A 25,375-nucleotide genomic window follows, 5' to 3' on the forward strand; every position below is an offset into this window, starting at 1 on the left:
TATAAATGCTATAGAAATTGTCTTGGATAAGAAAATATTCTACTTAGAAGTTGAAATACTGATTATGAGGATTTCTTTCTATCCACCAATGCCATGTCAGAGTCCCTCACTTGTGCTGCAAAAGCAAGGTGGCAGGGAGCCAACATCTGCATAGACACTGCATGCATCACAGCACTGGAAGGTCCGAAAGGACTCAGCAGCCATGGGTTTGGGCAGGATGAGTTTCTTGTGTGGCTCAACAAAGCTAACAGCAGCATCTCCTCTTCTTGCAGTTCTTAAAAGACACAAAAAATGAGCTTAGAATTTTCCCTCCCAACCAGCTTCTTACAAGCATGAGGGCTACATGAGAAAGCCCAGGGCTGGAGCCCATCATACATGTGACTCCAGCCTTGGTTAAAGCTCTTCCTCCTTTCCCGTCTTTCCCTCTCCTACAGTTGTTGTGCATGGGAAGCCAGGATGCCATTACAAGGACAGGAGAGTGAACTGCATCCCAGTGGCTGCTGCAGGCCCAGGAGGAGTGGGGATGATGGAGGAGGCACTGCAGTTGGCTGTGCTCGGCTCTGGCCCCCACCATCTAAGTGTCCAGAAAGGGACCCCATCACTGCTGACAGCCGGTTTCTCTCATGCTTAGAGCTTCTCTCCCAAACTTCAAACATCTTGTCTGACTTCCAGGCCTGGCAGCTGGCCTCCATGCAGTCTCTAATCCCTTGGCCCACTTCACTTTCCCAAGACCATGGCAATGAGTGGGGGAACACAGGAGCTTCCCAGTGAGTGGAGAACAGGTCACCATGGCCAAACTGTGTGAGTAGGAGACAGCTCACCCCCAAGGCCTCTGTGGCTTCTCCAGTCTACAGGGCTGAGGAGAGGAAGCACCTGAAGGTTCACTCCCTGGGGCTAAGTGACAGAAAAGCAATGCTGGCACCCATGGTGTCCAGGCTGACAGCAGTTGGCTTGGGAGCTCACAGCCTCAAGGTAGAAGAGGAACCCTCAAACTTCTGAACCCATCTGCCCTCAAACTTGTCAGTGCCTCTTAACTTTCCCCCACAAGTGGTCACTGCAGTAAGAAGTGACCCTGCTCCAGCAGAGGGCCCCAGTGTCCCATTGGATGGGGGTGTTGTTCATTCTTACCTAGATGAATTCAGTGCTTTGGCTATTTTGGAGTAAAGGCAGAGGACAACTCCTATCAGTATAAACATGGCTGCCAGGATCCCAGCACCGATGATGACCATGATTATTGTTCGGGGGTCAAATTGGTTAGTCATACCTAGGCAGAGAAGGACAGACAAGCAGTGAATGTGGGCTCCCTCCCACACAGCCAAATCAGCCTACATGCACTTCCTTCAGTGAGGGGGAAATGACCTCAAACACACACTATACATGTAAACTAGAGGGACTCTTCCCAGAGAGGTCTTACCTGGCCCAAGATAGGTTTAGGAGGGAAATTTTCCATGTAAAAGGAGGATTCAAATGTAAAATCCAAAGGCAGGAAAGCCAAAAGACAGACCAAAACTGAAAGACAGGCAGAGGAAGGGCAGACAGGCAGAAATTAATAGGCTCTCAATAATGCATGGGCCTATCCTGGAGCTACCTACCCGGGAATTAGTGGTTGCCTCCTTCACGCAAGCCTGGACCTACTGAATTGTGCTCATATTCAGAGTCACAACCACCCCCACCATGAGCGTGAGCTTCAGAGGTCTTGTATAAGAATGACCACTTCTACAAGCTCCAACAATCTGAGAACCTGAAAATTCATTTTGTAAATACTGTGTGTTAAGGGAGGTAGGGGTGGGGTAGGGTGGGAGATGCAAGTTCTGAAAACTCGTTTTTTTCTTCTAGGACCTGAATCCTCAACATGTCTCCTTTGGAATAATCAAGTTCCTTAAACTTAATTCTCTGACACTTTCAGAGGAAAAGTGGGCTAGGGAAATAGAAAGACTTTCTGGCCACCAACGCCCACTTGCTGCTTTCTGATTCTTTATTGCTGGGTGACAGCCAACACTTTAACAAATACAATTATGACAACAATTAGATGAGCAAAATAAACCTTAGGAAATGATGCCAAGCATGGGTTAATTCCCTAGGAGTTACTGGTCAGGGAGGCCCAAGAAGCACCCAAAGAAACCACAAGGTAATGTCAATGCTCTTTGTTGCACACCATATTTAGACAGTTACACCTTATTACTGAAGACACCACACTTTGGTCACAGGACAGAAAAATCATCCACAAAATGACCAAGAAACTCTGTGGATGACTGGCTTTCATAGTGCCAACGGTCTTGTACAGGCTGCTAAGAAAAAAAGAGCGCAGAGATCTCACTCAGTGTCGGACCCTGTGCACTACAACGGTACCCTATCAGGCAGTGTGGACCCTGGTGGGTAAGTATGCAGCAATAGTGGCATTACGGTTTGGTGCATGGGGCGGGAGCGACCACTTACTTTGTGATTAGATTCGAGGCCTGCTCCACAAGAGGGAATTCATGTCTGCTAATATAATCCTCATCAAACACTTTGGCTGAGCAGGTCTAAGCTTCGGGAGGGAACCCATACACTTGTTTTGATAAATGGTCATGTTGCCAAACTGCCTTTGAACATTTACGTTTATACTCATAGGTCAATGTTGGTCTTAACTTTGGTCAGAGAAGCTTCTTTCTGCAGTGAGCAGTAGTTAATGCCCACACTCACACCTGGTTAAAGTGCTACGAATAAGTGACTGTAAATGCTAGGGCATAGATGGAACATGTATGATCAACCTTAGATCCCCAACACTAAGGCTCAGGAAACACTGTGGAAGAGGGGGCAGAAAGAATAGAAGAGCCGAAAGATGTGGCGTGAGGACTGCTATATATACTGTCTTGTGGCCATGGCTTCAGAGCAGTTGTGATTACCTACACAAGATCAAGCCAGTTAAAATTTCAACATATATAGTGAAGGGTTTCCTGGGGTCCCACCCCTGGACAACAGCTATTGGAGGTTGTTGGGAAAGGAAGACTTAATTTTCTTTGGCATATGATATGGCCACTAGGACCTTGCCCATGCCATGGTGGATGGCACCACCGTATGTGCAGATAGGCAGCACTTATTAGACTCAGTAGGCTATAAAAATTAAAAAAAAAAAAAAGAAAGATGACATGAGAGAAGAAAAGAGATGTCAGGAAGTTTTCTGGGTAGGGGGGAATGAAAGGCAGAGGGATAAATATGATCAAGATACATAACTGACATATGTGAAATTTTCAAAGAATAAAAATGTTATTTCAGACAAAGAAAATTATATTCACTGAGGTCTAAGTTTGAAGGGCTTACTTTCAGAATTGCAGCCTGCTGGAATGGACAGCCATTGTTAGCTCTTTCATCTCCCCAGTCTGGGACACACGCTGTGTGACATCAACTCTCTAGATACCAGCTTTCTATCACAGAGTTCTGAATTCCATTACATGTCGGAGTAAACCTCAGCACAAATTGCCCAAATATATCTGCATATGCTTAACTCTTAATTTTCCTTCTTAGATTTTATTTTTCCCAGAGAAACTTAGAATTTGACTCTTAATCAAAAATAAATTTGGGTTACATAAGTGGCTGGTTGTGGGTTGACAGAACCGTCTTTTTGCCGAAGTTACCAGGTGGAGATCAGACCTGGGGAGAGTGGAGTTGGGAGGACAGAAGGCCTGCAGAGAAAAGAGAAACTCTGGGTTTCTTTGTGACAAGTTGGAGACCCATGTCAGAATAGGCCTCTGGAAGGATATAAGGGACTCTAGGTGAGACTCCTAGTAGCAGGGGCCATGGAGACTAAAGAGGACACCCTCTAACTAGACAAGACTCCCAGTGGAGGGAGGAGAACACCAACCCACCCACAAAAACCTCGATCCAAAACTCACCCTGCCTACAAGACCTGCGGGACAAAGAGTGAACAGATAGAGCAGGGACTAAGGGACTGTCCAACGAATGCCTGGTCCAACCCAATACCCAGCCCGTGAAAGAGAGGCAACTCCTGATACTATTAATGATACTGGGTTATGCTATTAATGATGCTAAGACAAGCCTATCAGACTTGCCCTCTGAGATTTCTAACCAGCAACAGCTCGAAACAGATGCTTAAACTCACTGCCAAACATTAGGTGAAGCATAGGGAGTTAGTGGAAAAGTGAGGAGAAGGATAAAAGAACCTAGAGGTGACAAAAGCTCCACAAGAAGACCAACAGAGCCAATTAACCAGGGCCCAGAGTGTCCTGTGGAGTCTGAAGCACCAACCAAGGACCATGCATGGACTGGACCCAGATCCTCTCTCTATATGTAGCTGATGGGCAGCTCAGGTTTCATATGAGTCCACTAGTAAGAGGAGTCCACTAGTAAGAGCTCTGATATGGGCTCTGTTGCCTGCTTTTTGATCACTTCCTCCTGATGGGACTGCCTTACCAGGCCACAGGGGAAGAGGACAAACTCAGTCCTCATGAAACTTGATAAGCTGAAGTGGGCAGGCAGGGGAGCTCCTCTTTTCTGAGGAATAAATAGGGCAAGGGGATGGGGAGGGAGGGTGGGACTAGGAAAAGAAGAGGGCTTCGACAAATTAATTGATTTTTAAAAAGAAAAGAAAAAAACCAAAATTAATGACATAACATGACATAACATGAGGAAGCCAATGCCTTAGAATGTTCATTTGTCTAAAATGTCAATTGTAGAACACCGGTTAGACTTCATATTTTATCTACACAAATATGGAGCCATGTAAGAGAATTCAATCATAGACCCATTGGCATCATATCATACTTTATGACTGAGATAAAAAAAAATCCAAAAATGCTGACTCCTAAAAGACACCTGCTTTAATCATATTTCTTTGTCTTCAAGGTATTCCAACTGAGAAAGGCCAACAGGTTATTTTTTTGCTGCTCTGGGAAAAACCTGAGTGAGGCCAAGAATATCAATGGCAATGTCAACATTTGCAGGCATCAGAAACTAGTTCACAATAGCTAGTAAATGGGATCAGCTTGGATGTTCATCAACTGATGAATGAATAACGAAAATGAAGTACATGTACAATAGTACTCAGCTATTAAAAAATATAACAAAATGTAAAAGAAAATAGAACTGGTAAATATTGTGCTAGGTGATATAACCTAGGTTCAGAAAGATAAACACTGCACATTATCTCTTATATCTGGATCATAGCTTAAAATGTTTAGATTTGTGTGCTTAATTTTAAGTGTATGTTCAGGAATCCAGAAAGGGCCCATGAGAGAGGAGAGAAACAGCCTAATGGAGGGTGGCAATTGGAGAACACATGACATTAAAATAGGGGAAAGGATATTGAGGGTAAAGGCAGGGCTGGGGGCAGGTGAATGAGAGAAAGAAAAGCATGAGGGGTAGGTTAATAAAAAGGTCTCGTGGAAACCCACAACTCAGCTATTTTGAATATATATATATATATTCAAAATTATATATATATATAATTTTAATTTTAAAGGGGATAGAGAGTTGGCTTAGCAGTTAAGAGCACTTGTTGATTTTGTTTGTTTGTTTGTTTTTAGAGGGCCCAGGTTCTACTCCCAGCACCCACGTGGCAGCTCACAACAATCCAGTCCCAAGGAAGCCTATGCCCTCTTCCAACCTCCATAAGCATCAGGAATGCACGTGCCACACAGACATATATGCAGGCAAAACACTAATGCATAATTAAATAAAGAAATCTAAAATGTTAGACACATAAAATTTTAAAAAGTTAAAAAAGTTAGATATGCAGTGTGGGTAGATAATGCTGCCCCCAGAAAACATAGCTTATTAGATAAAAAATATCTTTGCAATGCATGGAATGTTCAGTCAAAGAGACATACTCTTGGATGGCTACCGTACCTGCTTGGTAAGACTCTACAACCAAAGACACCACACGCTCTCTCTGCAGGACATAGAGAAACCCAGTTGGGACTGGTGGCTAGCTTGCAAGTGCCAGAAGGTTCTTTGTAGGCCTTTGGAGTAGAAAATAGATCAATGAACTCTGAATACTATAATACTAATCTGCCAGGCAAGATATGTCCACTACAGCAATAGTGGCATGACTGTTATGGGGAGGGAGGGAGGTAATCAACTGCTTTCTGATTGGATTTGAAGTATGCTACACAAGAGGAAATTTATGCCTGTAAACCTGATAAAAACAAATAAAAACTTTGGCTACTATCTCAGTTTGCTTTTCTTTTGCTGTGACAAAGCATTCACTAAAAGCAACTTAACAGAGACAGGCATTTACTTAGCTCATAGTTTATAATCCATCAGCAAATGAAGCCAAGGAAGGAACTCAAGGCAGGAACATGGAGGCAGGAACTGAAGCAGACACCATGGAAGAACGCTGCTTACTGGCTTGCTTCCTGTGGCTCACTCAGGTTGCTCTTTTATAAAACCCAAGACCACCTTCCCATGGGTGACACAGTCCATAGTGGGAGGGGCCCTCCCATATCAATCATTAATCAAGAATATGTCCCCATAAATCAAATCAATATCGAATTGCCTACAGGCCAATTTGATAGTGGCATTTTCTCAACTGGATGTTCCCTCTTCACAAATGACTTTAGCATATTGACAAAAATAAAACTATAGAAAATGCTGAGCAATAATTGTTCCTAGTGTATAAACTAATGAATGACATGATCACTCTATGAAATGATTTATGTTTGAGGGGAATGCTTTTATTGTAGATAAGAGAACAGATATAGGCATCTGGAAGAGTCTAGAGCAGAGAGAGAAAGTAGACTGAACATGGCCAGCAGACTAGACTTGGCCGTGTGAGGAGCAGGAGCAGATCAGAGAGAAAGAAAGGGGAATACAGAGGGAGAACATGGGAGAGCAGCAAGGGAGACAGAGAACAGAAGACAAAGAGAGTGAGTATAGATGAAACAGCAGGCTTCTATGGAGAATGAGTAGCTGAGGGGAGGGAAGCCCAGGAGCTGGGAGAGTTTAGGAGAGCGTAGAAGATGAGAAGAGCTCGGATTCCAGCATGAACTTTGAAATATGTAGCAGGTTCTGGTGATACTGAGGGATCCTGGAGGCCAGCATGTGCTTTGGTATGCTAATGGGTATCACAGATAATCATTTGCCCCTTCTGCTTTTTGAAATTTGGGGAAATGGAATTTCCTTTGAACCTCGATCCCCAAACTAAAATACAGATTTTGGAAAGCTCTGACATATTCCTGAGAGACTAAAGACTAGGAATATAAACACACCTAGAAAAGTAATAGATAGTCCTAAGCTACTGCATCTGGAGGATGTTGGAGTCACTTCCCAAGAAGGAAGAAGGGACTGAGACATAGTTCTCAGCTGCCTGGCTCGGTGTTTCAGGCATGGCCCACAGGTACACTGAGACCCTCAGCAAAGACTGGGAGATTTTGTTGTTCTTGTTCAGGAATTTAAAGAAATCTTTGGCTAATTATTAACTGCATCTGGGCAAATCAGTGTCCACATACAACAAAGGACAGAGATGTCAGGGAATCAGTTGGGAAAATTCACTAAAGAAACAGATGACAAGAGCTTTGGCAGTCAGAGAAACTGATTTTCAAAGACACCATGTTGTACTAATTTAAAATTTAATTTTCAGGCTGGGCAGTGGTAGCACATGCCTTTGATTCCAGCACTCAGGGAGGCAGAGGCAGGCGGATGGATCTCTATGACTTTGAGGCCAGCCTGGTCTACAGAGTGAGTTCTAGGACAGCAAGGGCCAGAGAAACCCTGTCTTGAAAAATCAAAAAATAAAAATAAACAAAAAATTAAAAAATAAATAATTTAGTTTTCAAAAATGACTATAAAGCATAGAAAAGTAGGGTCCACAAAAGATAGAACAACCAGTTAAAATGTTATTTGAAAAGGCCAAGCAAGACTTTGGCCCTACTTAGAAAAAGACTTAATTTGGGCCATTTCAAAATATGTTTTTAAAAAAGCCATGTCTAAAGACCTACAAGAAAGTGTAGTGTTATCATAAAGAACATTAATAAAAAAAAAACATTATGAAGAGCCACATAGAAATCACGAAGTTGGAAACTATAATAAAAAAACAAAAAGATGTCACTAGCAGACCTTAAAGGTGAATTTGATCAGGCAGAAGACAGAACCCATGAACTGGAAGATGGGCTGAGTTTATCCAGATAAAGGGGAAAAATGAATCCAGGGCTCCTAGTTTTTCTTCAATTGCATAAAGAGTTTGGGTCATTCTCATGCTCATAAGATGCTGAACAAACTGAAAATCGACAACAGCAGCTAGAGATCTGAAGTCAGGACAGAGAGCCAGTCCCTAACTGCACACACAGTTGAATAAAGAGAACCACAGCTTATCAGTAGCAGAAACCTTCCGAGAGCCAGCAACATAGAAGAGCCCCCCAAAATTGCCGTTATCATATTTCCTGGGTCTAGAAGAGGGCTAGTTTTGAACTCCTGGATGTCTTGTCTAAAAGAAGGGAATATGTACATTCTTTGCTGTTGTATGTTGAAATTCTCTCACACACACACACATATAAATTTTACAGGATTGACAGTTAAAAGATTGCCTTGCATCTCAGATATGGTTTTAGATTTTTTGTATTATATACAATATCAATTTAAAATTTTATATATATAATTTTTCCTAAATTGCATATAATTCTTCCTTTCAGCATGCTTGGACATCCATGTTCCTAGGTGACATGTGTCATATTAGGCTCAAAAGAGAGTGACTCAGGTAACTTGATCCAGCTGGAAACTGAACTTTCTCATCAGAGAAACACTTCTGTTCCTGGAAAGAAATCTGGCATCGGAACAAAGCCTCAAACAAAAGTTAATCCCAATAGGTGTGAAGCTTTCTCTTAGGTCACCTTTGAATAAAATAAATAGATGGATGGATAGATAGACAGACAGACAGACAGATAGATAGATATAGATAGATAGGTAGATATAGATAGATACACAGATAGATGGATGAATGGATAGATAGATAGATAGATGAATGGATAGATAGATAGATGATAGATAGATAGATAGATAGATAGATAGATAGATAGATAGATAAAAATGGAGTCTGAAGAAAATGACAATTAAAATATAACACAAACCTAAAATAGGTATTCTCTTTAACTTTCATTTTTCTGCAGCTGTTCAACCGTGAAGGGCAAGACGCTGCCATGTGTCGCTGAATGTGTGCTTGAATCTTAATAGCGAAGTGCTTCCCATTTTTCACTGTACAGTGGAAACACAGCCAGTCACCTGTTTTTAAAGGTGAGGATGTTTAAAACCTTGATCCACCCTTGCCTCTTTAAATAATTGAAAGTTAACCAGCTTTTGGTTAGCAGACTCTCAAATGTTAGACCTTGAGTGATCCAAAATAGTATTTACAGTTCTTGGAACAAATATGTGCTTAGACATGGAACAGAATTCGGAATTCTGAGAAGCAGGGCTCAAAGTTGATGTCACACAGGCTGGTTTGGCCCTGTGTGTTCTAGCAGCCATGGCAGACCTGAGGCCTCCAACAGTGGAACACCTTAGCCTGTATCTTAACTGATCTAAGAGGGGTGTTTGGATCCTTCTTTCTCAGATCACAGGTTTGAGAAACTGCAGGTTTCTGAAACATCTCCAAATTATTTTTTCTTTTTTATTTTGAGGTGGTGTGGTGTGGTGTGTGTGAGTGGTGTGTGTGTGTGTGTGTGTGTGTGTGAGTGAGTGCTGTGTTTGTGTGTGTATGTATTTGTTTTTAAATAATTGTCCTTCATTCAGTGCTGGACAGCTTGACTTTGGTAAGTATGTTTTGTAGTCAAAGATTGTTTTCTGTCCTCTCTGTGGGCACAGTTGAGAGGGTGTGTCGGAGGCACCAGTGCAGGCTGGTTTGTTCTACAATGGCCTCTCACTGCCTTTGAAAAGTAAATACTCTCTCTGCTGACGTTATTTCCTGATGTTTGGATTTTATATCCAAGCCCCTTTTCAACCACATATAAACCCTCTTGCTCAGCTGAGGTCATCTTGGACTTCCCTGCAGAGTTCCTCCTCCTTACACCCTTACACGGATAGGAATGTGTGTTTAAGCCCTTTCTTTTTCACTGAAGGAAATGGTGGGGAGGGGGAGTCAGCAGTGGCCAACTGGCTGTTTGGGAGTGAAGCCGCCTGCACTGCCTGAACTTCTCTGCCAGGTGTGAAAAATGTTCGACGAGAGGACGAAGGTTATGATCGGCATCGCGAGCAGTTTGCTGATTGCTGCAGTTATGCTGATAACTGTTGTCTTCTGCCTTTACTTGAAAATATCCAAGGCACTGAAGTGAGTCACCTGAGTAGGAATGAACAACACCCCCATCCAATGGGACACTGGGGCCCTCTGCTGGAGCAGGGTCACTTCTTACTGCAGTGGCCACTTGTGGGGGAAAGTTAAGAGGCACTGACAAGTTTGAGGGCAGATGGGTTCAGAAGTTTGAGGGTTCCCCTTCTACCTTGAGGCTGTGAGCTCCCAAGCCAACTGCTGTCAGCCTGGACACCATGGGTGCCAGCATTGCTTTTCTATCACTTAGCCTCAGGGAGTGGACCTTCAGGTGCTTCCTCTCCTCAGCCCTGTAGACTGGAGAAGCCACAGAGGCCTTGGGGGTGAGCTGTCTCCTACTCACACAGTTTGGCCATGGTGACCTGTTCTCCACTCACTGGGAAGCTCCTGTGTTCCCCCACTCATTGCCATGGTCTTGGGAAAGTGAAGTGGGCCAAGGGATTAGAGACTGCATGGAGGCCAGCTGCCGGGCCTGGAAGTCAGACAAGATGTTTGAAGTTTGGGAGAGAAGCTCTAAGCATGAGAGAAACCGGCTGTCAGCAGTGATGGGGTCCCTTTCTGGACACTTAGATGGTGGGGGCCAGAGCCGAGCACAGCCAACTGCAGTGCCTCCTCCATCATCCCCACTCCTCCTGGGCCTGCAGCAGCCACTGGGATGCAGTTCACTCTCCTGTCCTTGTAATGGCATCCTGGCTTTCCATGCACAACAACTGTAGGAGAGGGAAAGACGGGAAAGGAGGAAGAGCTTTAACCAAGGCTGGAGTCACATGTATGATGGGCTCCAGCCCTGGGCTTTCTCATGTAGCCCTCATGCTTGTAAGAAGCTGGTTGGGAGGGAAAATTCTAAGCTCATTTTCTTTGTGTCTTTTCTAAGAATCGCAAAGGAGGCACATGCTGCTGAAGACTACTATGAGTCAGGCAAGGTCTCCAGACACAAGAACATCCCGATCAAACCCATTCTGGCTGAGTCCTGTCGTGACCTCCAGTGCTTTGATGACTACAACATCTATGCAGAAGTTAGCTCCCTGCCACCTTGCTTTTGTGGCACAAATGAGGGACTCTGACATGGCAGTAGTGGAGGCAAAAATCTTCACAATCAGTGTTTCTTTCTTAGTAGAATATTTTATTTTTCAAGTCAATTTCTGTAATGTTTATATTCTTGTTTACTCTCTAATATGGTATTTATGTACTTTGTATAAGCACACAATAATCAAAATTCTCCTGGACCTTCACTTGCTGGTGGTGATGGTTATGAATGTCCTTTATTCTAACTTTTCTTACTCATTTTGAGACTTGAGGATAATATTACTATGTTGCAATGTAAGCAGAATTAGAGTAGAAAATAAAAGGGGAGCATGTAAACAGTTTTTAAAGATAGGATATAATTTTGCTAAATGCCTAAAATAATTTTTAAAAGTACTTTAAAATTAGGTTTAAGACTGAAACTTCCCATGCCCAAAGAGAAAAATGATCCCTCTGAAGTAAGAAGGCTTTTTCAGTGCTACGTTCTGCTTGAATTTTGTTACATGGTACTTCTTTTTCTTCTCTCTCTCTCTGTCTCTCTCTCTCTCTCTCTCTCTTTTACTGTATTGTACTTGAAACTTTACTTTTTTAAATTGAAAATGGAATTTTTATACACTATAGTCTGATTATAGTTCCAACTCCCCTAACTCCTCCCAGATCCTCCCCACCCCTCCACCCATTCAAGTCCACATCCTTTCTTGCTCTCCTTCATTAGGAAAAAAAAAAAAAAAAAGCAGACATCTAAAAAGAGAAAAGGAAAAAAAATAATAAAACAAGAACAAATAAACCGGAATGGGACAAACAAAAACGAACAGAAAAAAGAGCCAAAGAAAATGCACAAGAAACACATACGGATGTAGAGACATACACATTAGCACACACAGAAACACTCTAAATATCATAAAATCGGAAACCATAATGTATAAGCAAATACCTGCATGGTAAGGAAAAAAAAGGATAAAAAATACAACTTACCAGACAAAGCATTATGAGACCAAACAAACAACCTCCAAAACTACCATTGAGTTCATTTTGTGTTGTCCACCTACCTTTGGGCATGGGGCCTGGCTGTAAGAGTGGCTTGTTCACACAGTGAGACTCCGCTAGAGAAATCTAATTTTTCATTTGCAAGTGGTTGTCAGTTGGAGACAGCTTCTGGGTTAGGGGTGTGGGCTTGTGTCTACTTCCACTCTCAATGCAGAGACCCCAAACCTGTGTACGCTGCCAATCTCTGTGAGCTCCTTTGTGTGTGGATTCTGCTGTTTAGAAGATATTGCTTACTTGGTGCCCTCCGTCTCCTCTGGCTCTTGCAATATTTCTGCCCCCTCTCCTGCAGGCTTCCCTGAGCCACATGTAAGGGGAGGAAACTGACAGAGATATCCCACTTAGGACAAAGCATTTCAAGGTCTCTCACACTCTGCACATTGTCCATGTGGGACTCTAGAGCTCTGTTGTTGTTTTTTTTTTTTTAAGTTTTCTTTTTATTTATGTGTATACATATGTGCTTGCTTGTCTCTATCTTCTCTAACCCTATGAAATGCCCACAGAGGCCAGAAGAGGGCAGTGGATCTCCTACGCCTGGAGTTACAGTTGGAGGTTACCTGCCACAGATGCTGGGAACCAAACTCAGGTCATTTTAGAAGTACAGCAAGCACTCTTCACTACCGAGCTATGTCTCGTCCCTCAGATAAACATATTTATCAGCAATCTGAGAATTCTATGAGGATGTATCATAATTTACTTGACCCAAACTTTATTACTAAAAACAGGAATTATTTCTAAATTCCATTTATTAAGTAGTAAAAGTAATACCATTTAAAAAAAAAAAAAAAACATTCTTACCAGTAAATGTATACTAACAAAAAAAATAAAGCACTTTAGGGTTTAATGAGTCAGAATTCCCGAGGACCAGGCTGGCAGATCTGTTACCAAGTTCGCAAATTACTTTTCTCAGTGTTGAGACCAACTCCTGACACTAAAAAAAGAGAAGGAAAGGTTTGTTCTGCCTTCACATTTTCAGGGGACAGTGTGCTGGGATGATACGGTAGGAGGAGCCTGAGGCAGTTGGTGACACAGTGCCATCAGGCAGAAAGCAGAGGGAGATGGATGCTGGTGTGAGCTTGCTTTTTCCTTTTTATTCAGGCTGGGACCCACCCCAGCCACCCACATGTAGGGCCGGTCTTCCCACCTTAACCCCGTTTGGTAACTCCCTCACAGACACACCCAGAGGTTTGTCTCTTAGATGATTGGCTCTCTAGCAATGGAAGGTTCAAGAATCCAGGAGTGTTCAGTCCATGAGGGTGGATGTCTCAGCCTGTCTTCAGTAGACAATGGAATCCCAAATAAGTAGGCTGTAATGCCAGTAATGGAATGGACATACCAGTGAGAGTATGAGCAAGCAGGCAAAGAGCAAGCTTCCTTCCTCTATGCCCTTTATATAGGCTGCTGCCAGATAGCGTGGCCCAGATTAGAAGTGGGTCTTCCCACTGCAGATGACTTAAGAAAAAATTCCTCACAGGTATACCCAGTTGCCTAGGTTTTAGTTAATTCCAGATGAGGTTAACAACCAAGAATAGTCATCACAAGCCAAACCTTTCTCAACCTGACACACAATCATATTTCCTTATGTCATCCTTAATTCCCAAATGAAAACAATAATCAGGTCATAATATACTCAACCTGATATTACTACCCAACCAGGTCATAATTACACGTAACATGATATAACTATCCCTTATACAACTATAAACATGAATTTTAGAATAAGTGACAATGTCTGTTGAGAGACATTCTCTCAATATCTAAAACTTAAATATTATAACCACTGATACTCTCTTAATTTATGTTTCATATGATAAAGAAATTAAGGAAAGAAAAATATTTATATAAACATTTTAAAAATAGGACAAACACTCATGTCAATTATAATCCATTTGTGCAACTGGTCATGTGGCTTCAGCTGGAGTTTATAAGGATCTTCCTCTACTATCCATTCTGTGTTTCCTCCACCTTCAGCAGGCACCTCAGTGGATCTTGGCTCTTTTCTCAAAGTGACCCATACCTTCATTCCTGAAGGGTCCATGCCCATGGCCATCCTGCCTGGATTAGGTTGTTGTACTTTCCCAGTGACTTGAGTCACAGGACATGACGGCACCAAGAGACATCTTAAAGGATCCCCTGCACTCCAGACAATCTTTTTCACTTCAGTTGTGGAGAAGCAATCCAGCTTCCCCATGGTAATCTTGATCATTAGGCCCTCCTAACACTGTTACTCATTTCTTGGCCTGTTGGCTTAACAGCGTTAGAAGCCAAAGTGGCTAAGGGTCAGTACGTGGTTCCAGTTCAGTGGAACGTTTGTTGCTCCCCAGTCTGGAACCAAAACTTCTAATCCAGTAGAACTTATGGTAATAGGAAAAGGAGGCAAAAATTTTCCTAGTGAGTTACTAGGGGTTACAATGAGTGGAACTATTGCCTTTTCCACCCCTTGCTTCCTGGACCTGTGGATCCTGGCTATGGGAGAAACTGTACCATCTATTGAACGCTGATTCAAAGCATATACTGCTTTCTGGAGAGCCCTGCCCCAGCACTCCAGGCTGCTGCCAACTAATGAGCACTGTAGCTGTGTCTTCAAAAGGCCGGTCCGGCTTTCTGTCAGGGTGGCTACTTCAGGATGGTGGAGAACATGGTCTTCAAAAGGCTAGTCCTGCTCTCTGTCAGGGCAGCTACTTCAGGATAGTGGAGAACATGGTAAGACCAGTGGATTCCATGACTGTGGGCCCACTATCACACTTCTCTGGGTGTGAGGTGATTTCCTCGGTCAGAAGCAATACTGTGCAAATAACATGATGGTGGATAAAGCATTCTGTTAAGTCCAGGGATTGTGGGTTTGGGCAGAAGCACTTACAGAAAAGGCAAATCCATAACTAGAATAAGTATCTACTCCAGTAAGGACAAACTGTTGTCCTTTCCATGGAGGAAGTGTAATGTAGTCAACCTGCCATCAGACAGGTGGTTGGTCATCCCAGAGAAGGGTGCCCACTGGGACTCAGTGTTGGTCTCTGCTCTTGGTAGATCTGGCATCCGGCAGCAGCTGTAGCCAGGTTAGCCTTAGTGAGTGGAAATCCATGTTGTCAAGCCCCATGCATAACCTCCATCTCTGCCACCTTAGTCACTGTTCATGTGCCCAGTGAGCAATGACATGGCTGGGGAAAGAGGCTGACTGTCCACAGAATGGGTCATATTTGAATACTGAACTACTCTGCTGAAGTCACCTTTTGATTAACATTTACATGGGACACGAGTATCTTTGCATCCTTCATCCATTTGAAGAATCTATCCATAAGCTTCTTCCCCAGATGTCTTACAAATTTTCCAGTCATGTGCTTTCCAAGTCCCCAGCCATCCAGTCAATCCATTGGCTACAGCCCATGAATTGGTGAACCATCACACATCTGGCCATTTCTCCTTTCCAAGAAAATGTATTGGCACGTGTACTGCCCCAAGTTCTGCTCACTGTGAAGATTCCCCTTGGCTGGTCTTTCAGGGCTGGTCCACAAAGGAGTTGTTCACTTCTGAGTGGTGCCTGCATAACATGCAGGACCGTTAGTAAACCAGACCTTAATCTTCTCTTCCTCAGTCAACTGATCATAGGGCACATCCCATGAGGCTATAGGTGCATGGTAGGCAGCCCACGGCAATATACTGGGTGTAGAAACCACAGGCACTTGGGCAACACCTTAATGAAACTTGCTTGTGCCTGCAGGACCTGCTCAAGCCTGGTCACATATATAGCACTTTCATTTGATAATTGATTTCTGTTGTGAATGTCCTTCTTTATGGTTTAGTGGGCCAGATACCACCCAGCTTATGATAGGTTAGGCCACATAGTAACTTAGAGACCCAATGTCAAACACTCAGTTTCTATTAAGACCCAATAGTAGGTCCTTTCCATGCATGGTCCTTGGTTGGTGTGTCAGTCTCTGCAAGACCCCCTGAGGTCAGATTTTTTAGCTTTGTTGGTCTCCTTGTGGGGCTCCTGTCCCCACTCCATGTCCTTCCATCCCTCCTCTTCCATAAGATTCCCTGCACTCTTGCCCAAAGTTTGGCTGTATGTCTCAGCATCTGCTTTAATCCCCTGTTGGGTGGAGCCTTTCACTCCCAACCTGTTCTCTTCTACTGCTTCTGATGTCTATTCTGTTTACCATTCTGAATAAGATTTACCAATGGGCAGCTCAGTCTTCATGTGGATTCCCAAGTAAGGGGAGCATGGGCTGCCTCTGTCATGAACTCAGTTGCCTGCTCTTTGATCAGTTCCCCCCTGGTGAAGTATCCTTGTCAGGCCACAGAGGAAGAGGATCCAGGCAGTCCTGATGAGACTTGATAAGCTAGGGTCAGATGTCAGGGGAGAAGAACGCTCCTTTTCAGTGGACTAGGGGAAGGGAATGGGGGGGAAGAGGTAGGGAGGATGGGATCAGAAGGAGTTAAGGGAGGGGGCTATAGTCAGGATAAAGAGGGAGGAAAAAAGCCCTGACAGCAGGCCAAGAGCTGTCTTTCAAAGGGAGAATAGTTGTAGATGATGGTAAAGTCTGCTCCAAAATCCCAAAGGTCTTGTCTATTATTCACCTATAAGGGGCCTAAGCAAAGGCTCCAAACAGCATTCCCTGATAATGTACACCTCAAGTGCCATTGAGTCTGCTGGATCATAAGGTCTAAATGGTAGAGAAGCCTGGACCTGTTGAGGAGTCTTCTCTTGTTCCAGACTACTCTCAAAGCTAGTAGATTTCGCAGTCAGTTAGCACACTGGCTGGAGTAGCACATCCAAGTGAGGAATGTGCTGTCTCCTAACTCCAAATAGGCCCAGTAAACACTGTGCTTCTCGGTGTTGGGAGGAGCCAGGTACAACAACTTACGCTTGACCTTAGAAGGAATCTCTTTGCATATCCCTGGACTCCTAAGAAGTTCACTAAGATAGAGGGCTCCTGAATTTTGGCTGGATTTATTTCCTGTCACCTGATGCACACGTTATCAACAAATCTGAACTGGTTGCTACCTCCTGCTCACTTGGTCCAATCAGCAGAATGTCATCAACGTAATGTCTCTTTGTGGAAGAGACATGATCAAGATCTCTCTGAACTAAGTTATGACACAGGGCTGGAACGTTATACATATTCTTTGGGTAAAGCTGTAAAGGTATCAGCTAAAAGCAACTTGCTTCTTATGTACCACCAGAAAAAGGCATTTGGCAGATCAATAGTTGCCTATTATATACCAGGAGATGTATTAATCTGCTCAAAGACATCACATCTGGTACAGGAACTACAACTGGAGTCATTACTTGATTAAGTTTTCAATGGCTACTATCACTCTCAACAATCCATCTGTCATCTGGACTGTCCAGACAGGACAGTTAAAGGGAGATGTGGTAGGAACCACCACCCTTAACATCTTTCAAGTCCTTGATGGTGACACTAATTTCTATATTTCCTCCAGGAATATGATACTGTTTTTTTTATTCACTATTTTCTCTCGAAGAGGCAACTCAAAAGGCTTTCATTTAACCTTTCCAACCACGATGCCTTTATTCCACAGGCCAAGAAACAAATATGAGAATTTTGCCAACTCCCAAGTATATCTATCCCAATTATACATTCTAGGATTGGGGAAATAACTACGGGAAGAGTTCGGGGACCTACTGTGAGTCGGACTTTACTTAAAACTTCATTGAGCAACTGACTTTGATAAGCTAGCACTTTAACTGAAGGGCCATAATGTTTCTAGGGGTCTCCAGGAATCAGTGTCAATTCCAAATCAGTATCCAACAGACCCCAGAAAGTCTGTTTCCTTTCCCCCAGTGTATGCCCATGTAGAAGGCCATAGGTCCCTCTGGCAAAGGATGTAAAACTCGTAGGTATTTCATCAAGGTCCTTCAGGAGAACCTGGCTGTCCATTCAGGGATTCTGGGACTGTAAACTGATGCAAGTCCGGAAGTTGGTTCACAGGCCAAGATTCCCTTTTTGTCACAATCCAATGGAGATTTTCTTTTACTTTTTTAAGAATTTTTCCACTTACACAGATCAAACAATTCAATAGGCTTCTTATCTATTTCATGCCCCAAAATACTATGATTGATGGCTATCCAGTACCAAAGGTCCATGCCACCTAAAATTCACTGTGCCTGTGCCACCCAATACGGGTCAAGCCATTATGGATAGATATTGCTTTGTCTGTGCTTATTATAGTAACTGCGATCACCTTGACTTTGACAAGGTGCCACATGCCCTCCACTACGTCATGCCCAATTAAACCTGCTGCATTTAATGTATCCTGCTGAGCAGCAGCATCTCCATCCTTAAGGTCTGGCACACACACACATACACACACACACACACACACACAAAGACAACAAAGCTCTTCAAATGTACTGGTAACCCTCCTACCATTTCGTATCTTATAGGATTAGTGAAAGGCCTGTCTTCTGGGCCTTCCATTGTGGAGGATTAGGTTTTACACTGAGTACCTACCCACTCTAGCACTGGAATTTTCCTGAGCCTTAAAATACTTTCATGACACTAAGCTAAAGTATATCAAACATCTCAAACTCCTTTTCAGTAGGCCACCTTTTGACAAATGCTTCAGCCAACCACTCATACTTCTGACACCTTTTTAAAACGGTTCAAGCTCCCATTTTAAACCTAGAATCTCGAGCCAGTGATTCTGTATCAATAAACTCAGCCTGATCCAGTTTTATGTTCCTGCCACCACTATCCCACACCCTTAAAATGCATTCTCACACACATTCCCAAGACTTTTGCTTGAATTATTAGCACATTCAGTAAGCTCTTTAGTAGCACAGTGTACCACCTTACGGACTACACCTTCTTCCTCCTCTCTAAGGCTGCTTAGCCTTAAGTCTGGTTATGGGTCTAAGGACAACTACTGGTGGGCCCTAAGGGACGTTAGTATTCTCGCCTGGCATCTCCTTCAGAGAAAGTCACTGCTGGTTTAGCAGACAATGGAGGATGAATTTCCTCAGTCAAAGATGGAAAAGGCCGTATTTGGGGGCGGGGGGGGGTTGTAAGCACATCTTCTGCTGAGGGTGAGATAATCCATGAGAATCTGAGGGCTCAAAGCTCTCAGCTTCAGTAGAGTTCTCCCACACGTCTCCTCCACAAGTTACAAGATCCCATTTTTTACCAATTAATACCCTTACTTTAACTGCTAATACTCTCTGAGATTGGGAATTGATTTTTTTTTTCTGTAATTCAGCCGACCTTATAATGAGAGCTTCAGTTTGATTTTTTGCAATTTGAGCTCTGTGCCTGCTAGAGAGAAGATTCTCTTCCATGGTACACTTAGAAACGTTTAGAGTGTTCTTGCACATCTGGAATTGGCAATTTATCACTGAGTTCACTGTTGTCCTTCACCATGTTCCGAGAAGCTAGAGTTCATTCTTTGTCAGTTTATCCAAAGAACCAGGAGCATGCAACCAGCAGCAGCATTTTTCTTATTTTCCTACAAATTGTCAGAAGTTTTATATACAAAGTCATGAAATCCACTGCCTCCCACAATTGGTGATTCAGTTTAATCAAATGCATTTGTCTTTTGAATTTTGTAAATTAGCTCACAGCACAGGCTTTCAGTACTTCCAAGCTTCCAGGAGAGGCTTCACTAACTAAAGGTGTTGGCAAACTGGAAAGTCTATTCCAAATACTTTAAAAAAATTGTTTTTGTGTTGTTTTTTAAAGACAGGATTTCTCTGTGTAGCCTTGACTGTCCTATACTTGCTTTCTAGACTAGGCTGGCCTTGAACTCACAGAGATCCTCCTGCCTCTGCCTCCCCGAGTGCTGGCATTATAAGTGTGTGCCATTGAGCCTGGCTAAAAAAACAAAACAAAACAAAAACTAACAAAGAAACCTATTCTTATACTTTTCGTGCTCTAGAGCCTCTCCTGGTACCAACTCTCAGGGTTCTCTACGGGAATATACTAACTGTTAATAAAAACAATTCCACCTTGAAAGTAAATTTGCTATGATTTTGTTTTATAACTAGAGATTAGGCTTTCTGCTATCACTCCAGAGGTAAGTCACAGTTACTGTCCTGAAATGACAACAAAAGAATAAAGCCTTGGCCAGGCATGATGATATAGGTCTGTAATCCCAGCACCCAGAAGGCAGCAGAGGCAAGTTCAAGGCCAGCCGTGGCTACATCAAACAATCCCTGCCAGCAATACCAGTGTTGGAGGAGAGACAGCTCTGACACCTGCAGCAGCTTGAGGAGTTCCCTCCCCTCTTAGTGTAAAGCCATTCTGGTAAAGCGGAATCTTGGGCTTCGTTGCAGAGAATTTCAGGACAAGCCAGTATAAAGCAGAGTTGTGGTTCATTTAAAAACAGTTTGGGGACAGGGGTTAATAGAGAGGTACAAGAAAAAGCAAACCACACCCAAAAATGTGGATATGGGATTCTTAAGGGAGAAGCATCCTTCATGTCTTTATAACAGTCATATTTAGGATGTTGTTGATTTCCAAGGCTTGACAGAGTTGTTCAGTGTGAAAGCAGTCACAGGAAGAATCCTCCAGTATGCTGGACAGAATAATATAATATGCTAGACCACAGGGATGCAGAAAGTTGGGTATCTTCACTGTGAACATATGTTAATAGTTTTCTTAGTGGGATTCCCAGATAATAGTCAGAAGAACGTTAAGTACATACTCAAGGTCACATACACTCAGGCCATAAATTGGTTTATTGCTATCTAATTCTTTTGGAGGGAGGGTGGTGATAAATGGTGCCATTTATGTAGGCTTGGCTGGCCTAGAACTTGCTATGTGGAGGCTGGCCTCCAACTCAGAGATCAGCCTGTCTTGGCCTATGAGTGCTGGGATTAAAAGTGTGCACCTCAATGCCCAGCTTTTTGACATTCTTTTTTGGAACTATTTCTCTATAAAAGAAATACTGTCTGTATGTAGGCAACCTTTAGATCAAATGCTAGTGTTAACTGTACTGGAATTAATGATTTTCAGGTGGTAAGTGACTACAACCATACTTTACGAGTGAGGGCTCCGTTCTCTGTGCATCATCTCTGTATCCTAGCTCATCTCCAGTCATACAGAGAATCGAGGGATCTAGACATGCATCTTAGAACTAGTCTAGCAGGGGCAGGATTAGAGAAACACCCATACACTAAAGTGAAGTGAAATGCAAGTAGAGGGTGACAAGGAAGACACCTAGGGTCGACCTCTGACCTCCACATGCACACATGTGCTCACTCACCCATGGGACATAAATATAACACACAGACACACAGACACACACACACACACAGAGAGAGAGAGAGAGAGAGAGAGAAAGAGAGAGAGAGAAATGTTGATAAATTCCACTTCATCTCAGTGTACTTCCTTGAACACCTCCTGTTTTACAATACTCATGCTCTACAAGAGAAGATTTGGATGAAGAATCCAGAATGTTAGTTCAGGAAGGAAAGTCAAGGCTGGAAAACACCAAGCTAAATGAGATTCAGACTTCAAAGATGCACAAACAAGACACAGAGGTAAAAGGTCCTTAGTCTGAGCAGAGGGTAGCTCATATGAGTAGGGGACCAGGAAAGCAGTCTTGGTGTGAAGACATTTAAATGCTTCCCAAGATCATCAGAGATTGATGGGGAGTCCAGAGGCAGTTAAGAGCTGCTGGTGGCCAAGTCCAGAAAGGTCTGAGAAGACCTGATACTTTACTCAGTGTTAGCAGACTCTTATCACCGTCAGAGAAAGGATTCAGAGATAGAAAAGGAAAGAGAGGAAGGTTTTATTACAGAGCAGTACATACAACAGGGAGTGAAGACTTCTAAGCCCTGTGCACAGGCTCTTCTTGGTGGCCCTATTTTACATTATTTTTGACTAGGGCCACTTGATAAGGAATATTTTATTTCTTTGTCATTTCAGGCATGATGTCCACAATTAAAAGTTTTTCTTTTTCAACACAAAGCCCAATTTGATGTTTGTGGATCCCATATCAAGCTGTTATCAGAATCTGGAGGTTCTGTTACCAGTTATTTCTTATTAAAAAAAAAAAATCAGGATACAGTAAAAGGAGATGGATTTGTTTACAGTTTTAGACAGAACTGGAGAAGCATGGATGGTGGGGAGGTGTTCCTTTCTCCCCACTTTTCCTATAGAAGGGATACAATCTACTTAAAAGCATATATATATATATATATATATATATATATATATATATATGCATGCTTGTTTCCTGGCTTCTGTTTATATATATACATGTATATGTGTGTGTATATATATATGTATGTATGTATGTATATACATATACATACACACACACGTATATATAGGTATGCATATAGACTTAACTGTGAAATAGCTTATCAGAAGTGTGAGCCACCTCTCCTGGTAGGAGGCTGTTCTAGTTGTGGGCTTCAGGCTATTTTCACCCTAACACAGAAACCCTGGAAAGGTGGTGATTCTTCAAGGCCCACATTATTCTAGGACAGTGCACGGTTTGTGAATGTGTTTCCATCTTTTCTTGCTTTTCTGTAAGTTCCTCCAGTTGGCCTCTTCCTGCTCCCTGATCCCTATGTTACAAGGATCAGAGATGGAGAATGCAGGGATTGGCAGTGGAGGTGAGGCTGGAAAGTGTGTCAGGCTGAGATGAAGATGGTTTCAAGGGCTTCACTTAGGGGTATGGTTCCATCCTGGAGCCCTGGGCAGGCCCAGCTGACGATTTATGGGACAAAGGGTACTACACTGCTAAGTCAAGGATGGTACTCCTTAAGTTGGGGAGGAACCACAACTACCAAAAGCTGCAAAACCATGGACTGTAGCTGTGAGTGAGTGGACTCCTCCTCACTGATCAGGAAAAAACATCTCACACCTGCATGTAGTATGACTACCCCAACCATGGCTCACCAAAGTAAAAGTGTGGTGTGTCCTATATGCTATGTCACCTTTGCCATATGATCAAAATCACTAGTTTGCCAAAATGATGGATAACTACAAAACATCCTCTTAAAAAAAAAAAATCAACTTGAGTTCTTTTCGCTTACAGGTGGTCTGCAGAGCAACACCGTTAGGCAGAGCTATATCACAAACACAGACATAACAGTTCTGAAAATTCAGTCTGCTGGAGACTGCAATCCCCTGGATTCATATACCTTATCCCTCACTTTAGATTCTCAGAATGTCACACATTATACATGCTTGAAAAGGCATCTGTGAGAAGAACCCGTCAGTTCCAGAAAAGAATTTCCTTCCATTTTATCTGCAGCACCAAGTCTGAAATAGTAGGACTGTAAATGAGTAATATACAGCTGTTCTGATATGAGCAAGCAGAACTACCCCTCACTACGTAAACCACTGTAGCTGGACTTTACAGACCCTCCAGCTGTATAAATAAGAACACGAAGACTCTCGCATACTTTAAAAGCTTAGGCCTTTAACTTGGGCTAGCTCCCAGCTCCTCCAACCCCACTAATCTACCTATGTCCTGCCACAACCTGGTCCACCTTTCTGCTCATGTTCACGCCCATCTACCTCCTTATCCTCTCTGAATCCCTATTTTCATCTTTCCCATCATCCCTTTCTCTCTACCAGAAAGTCCCACCTTACACTTCCTGTCCAGCTACTGGCCATCACATTTTTATTAAAGCCAATCAGAGAATGCCTTAGGTAGGTGAAGAACAGAGACACACCTTTACACAGTATGCCCCAACAACTATCTTAAACAGCCCAAGCACGGCACAGATTCATCTCAGGTAAATGATAGGAAGTGTTAAACTGACAATCTGAATGAAAGAATCCAAGTATCCAGCTTTCCAAAAATAATTAGAAAAAAATCAAATATGTTAGCATTGCTTTTCACACTCCTGAGACTGTATTTTACAGAGATCTGTATAAATAAAAAATTCACTTCAAACATATATAATATACAATGCAAACTAACGAACTGCGTTAGAAGTCCTTAAACATCCAAAACAGTTGAGCAACACAGGTATACATTTCTGTAAGAGTGAAAAATACAGCAAGCAAAATAACTTACGACTGTATCAGGAGAGCTGTTGGTGCACACACCTGGATCTACAGTAACAAGCAAAATGCAAATGAGCACTGAGGTCACTTCATGTAAGACAACCATCCTTCAAAGGATATTAAAGACTTGATTTTCATAACCTTTTTGGATTTGGATTTTGAAATAAATATGTAATAAATATCTGTAATAATTGTGTATGTCCATAGCTTATCTTTCTCCATTGGAAAGTCTTTCTCTGGAGTCATAGTGTCTTAGAGGCACCTCTGGCGTTGGGGAGTTGGGACTTCGCAGAAAGTCCACTAACAAAGCCATTTTAGCATCTATGTGCTCCTGGAGCTGATAGATCCTCTCATCGATGTGGTCCATAAGCTTCTTTTCCATCAGTTCCATATTTTTAGAAAGAATTTTTTCCAAGTAGGAGCAAATAGGCTGCTCTTCCATCCTAAAAATAAAATTTAAAGTATGTCAATTTTCTTTTACGTGATGACAAAAACAACTGAGCCAGCCCAATGGCAGACCAGATACACACTGACGTTGCTCTCTACAGTTCTAAAACCTACAACAGTGGCCACAGTCCTGAATGCACAACTCTCCTACTAACTGTTTAGTTAGACTTGACAAAAATATAAAGCAAAGACAATCCCTCAGAAAGAAGCTGAGGGTGTGGCTCTGTAGCTAGTTTTGCTAGCATGCAAGAAGCCTTCAGTTTGGTCCCTAACACTGCATAAGACCAGGTATAATCAGGGAAGCCAGCTCAGTCACTAAAAGATCTGCCTTGCAAGCATCAAGACTCAAGTTAGATTCTCAAAATCCACATTAAAAATTAAAAGCTAGGGCTAGGGAGATGGCTTAGTTGGGAAGCCACTGCCATATAAATATGGAGACTTAAGTTCATATTCTCAGTACTCCATAAAAAAACTAATGACATGGCTTGGACCTATAATCCCTGTGCTGGGGAGGCAGAGAGATGATGCCTGGCATTGGCTGGTCAGTACAGACGTGTATGAAGGTGCACCCCTGTATTCTCAATTGATAATTGCTGTGCTCGCAACACCAGGCTACCAGGAT

The 25,375-nt window shown here is 42.7% G+C and overlaps 3 protein-coding genes across 3 annotated transcripts in view; 1 reads left to right on the top strand and 2 right to left on the bottom strand.

Moving 5' to 3' along the window:
- LOC110563204 (protein FAM24A-like) lies at window positions 1-24,442 on the bottom strand. The gene is made up of 3 exons (XM_021660192.2): window positions 24,317-24,442; window positions 1,129-1,264; window positions 1-274 (listed from the first exon to the last, which is right to left on the bottom strand). Exons 2-3 carry the CDS (start codon window positions 1,260-1,262, stop codon window positions 97-99), a joined length of 312 nt encoding a protein of 103 aa, XP_021515867.1. The 5' UTR covers window positions 1,263-1,264; window positions 24,317-24,442; the 3' UTR covers window positions 1-96.
- On the top strand, window positions 10,134-11,313 carry LOC110563200 (protein FAM24A-like). Its single transcript, XM_021660189.1, has 2 exons — window positions 10,134-10,252; window positions 11,124-11,313. The coding sequence occupies exons 1-2, from the start codon at window positions 10,137-10,139 to the stop codon at window positions 11,311-11,313; spliced, it is 306 nt and encodes a 101-aa protein (XP_021515864.1). The 5' UTR covers window positions 10,134-10,136.
- Window positions 20,759-25,375, bottom strand: part of C1H10orf88 (chromosome 1 C10orf88 homolog) — a 19,711-nt gene continuing 15,094 nt past the window's right edge. The window contains exon 6 of the mRNA XM_021660187.2: window positions 20,759-24,749. Coding sequence (XP_021515862.1) covers window positions 24,515-24,749 — 235 coding nt within the window. The 3' untranslated portion in view covers window positions 20,759-24,514. The remainder of the gene's footprint in view (window positions 24,750-25,375) is intronic.

The sequence above is a fragment of the Meriones unguiculatus genome, chromosome 1 (assembly GCF_030254825.1).
Source record: "Meriones unguiculatus strain TT.TT164.6M chromosome 1, Bangor_MerUng_6.1, whole genome shotgun sequence".
In the NCBI taxonomy this organism is placed as follows: domain Eukaryota; kingdom Metazoa; phylum Chordata; class Mammalia; order Rodentia; family Muridae; genus Meriones; species Meriones unguiculatus.

Excerpts from the sequence above, each read along its gene's own strand:
- LOC110563204 (XM_021660192.2), bottom strand. The coding sequence starts at position 1,262 with ATGACTAACCAATTTGACCCCCGAACAATAATCATGGTCATCATCGGT. Across the intron at positions 275-1,128 it reads AAAGCACTGAATTCATCTAG|AACTGCAAGAAGAGGAGATG; the intron begins GTAAGAATGAAC and ends GTGTCTTTTAAG.
- LOC110563200 (XM_021660189.1), top strand. The coding sequence starts at position 10,137 with ATGTTCGACGAGAGGACGAAGGTTATGATCGGCATCGCGAGCAGTTTG. Across the intron at positions 10,253-11,123 it reads AAAATATCCAAGGCACTGAA|AATCGCAAAGGAGGCACATG; the intron begins GTGAGTCACCTG and ends GTCTTTTCTAAG.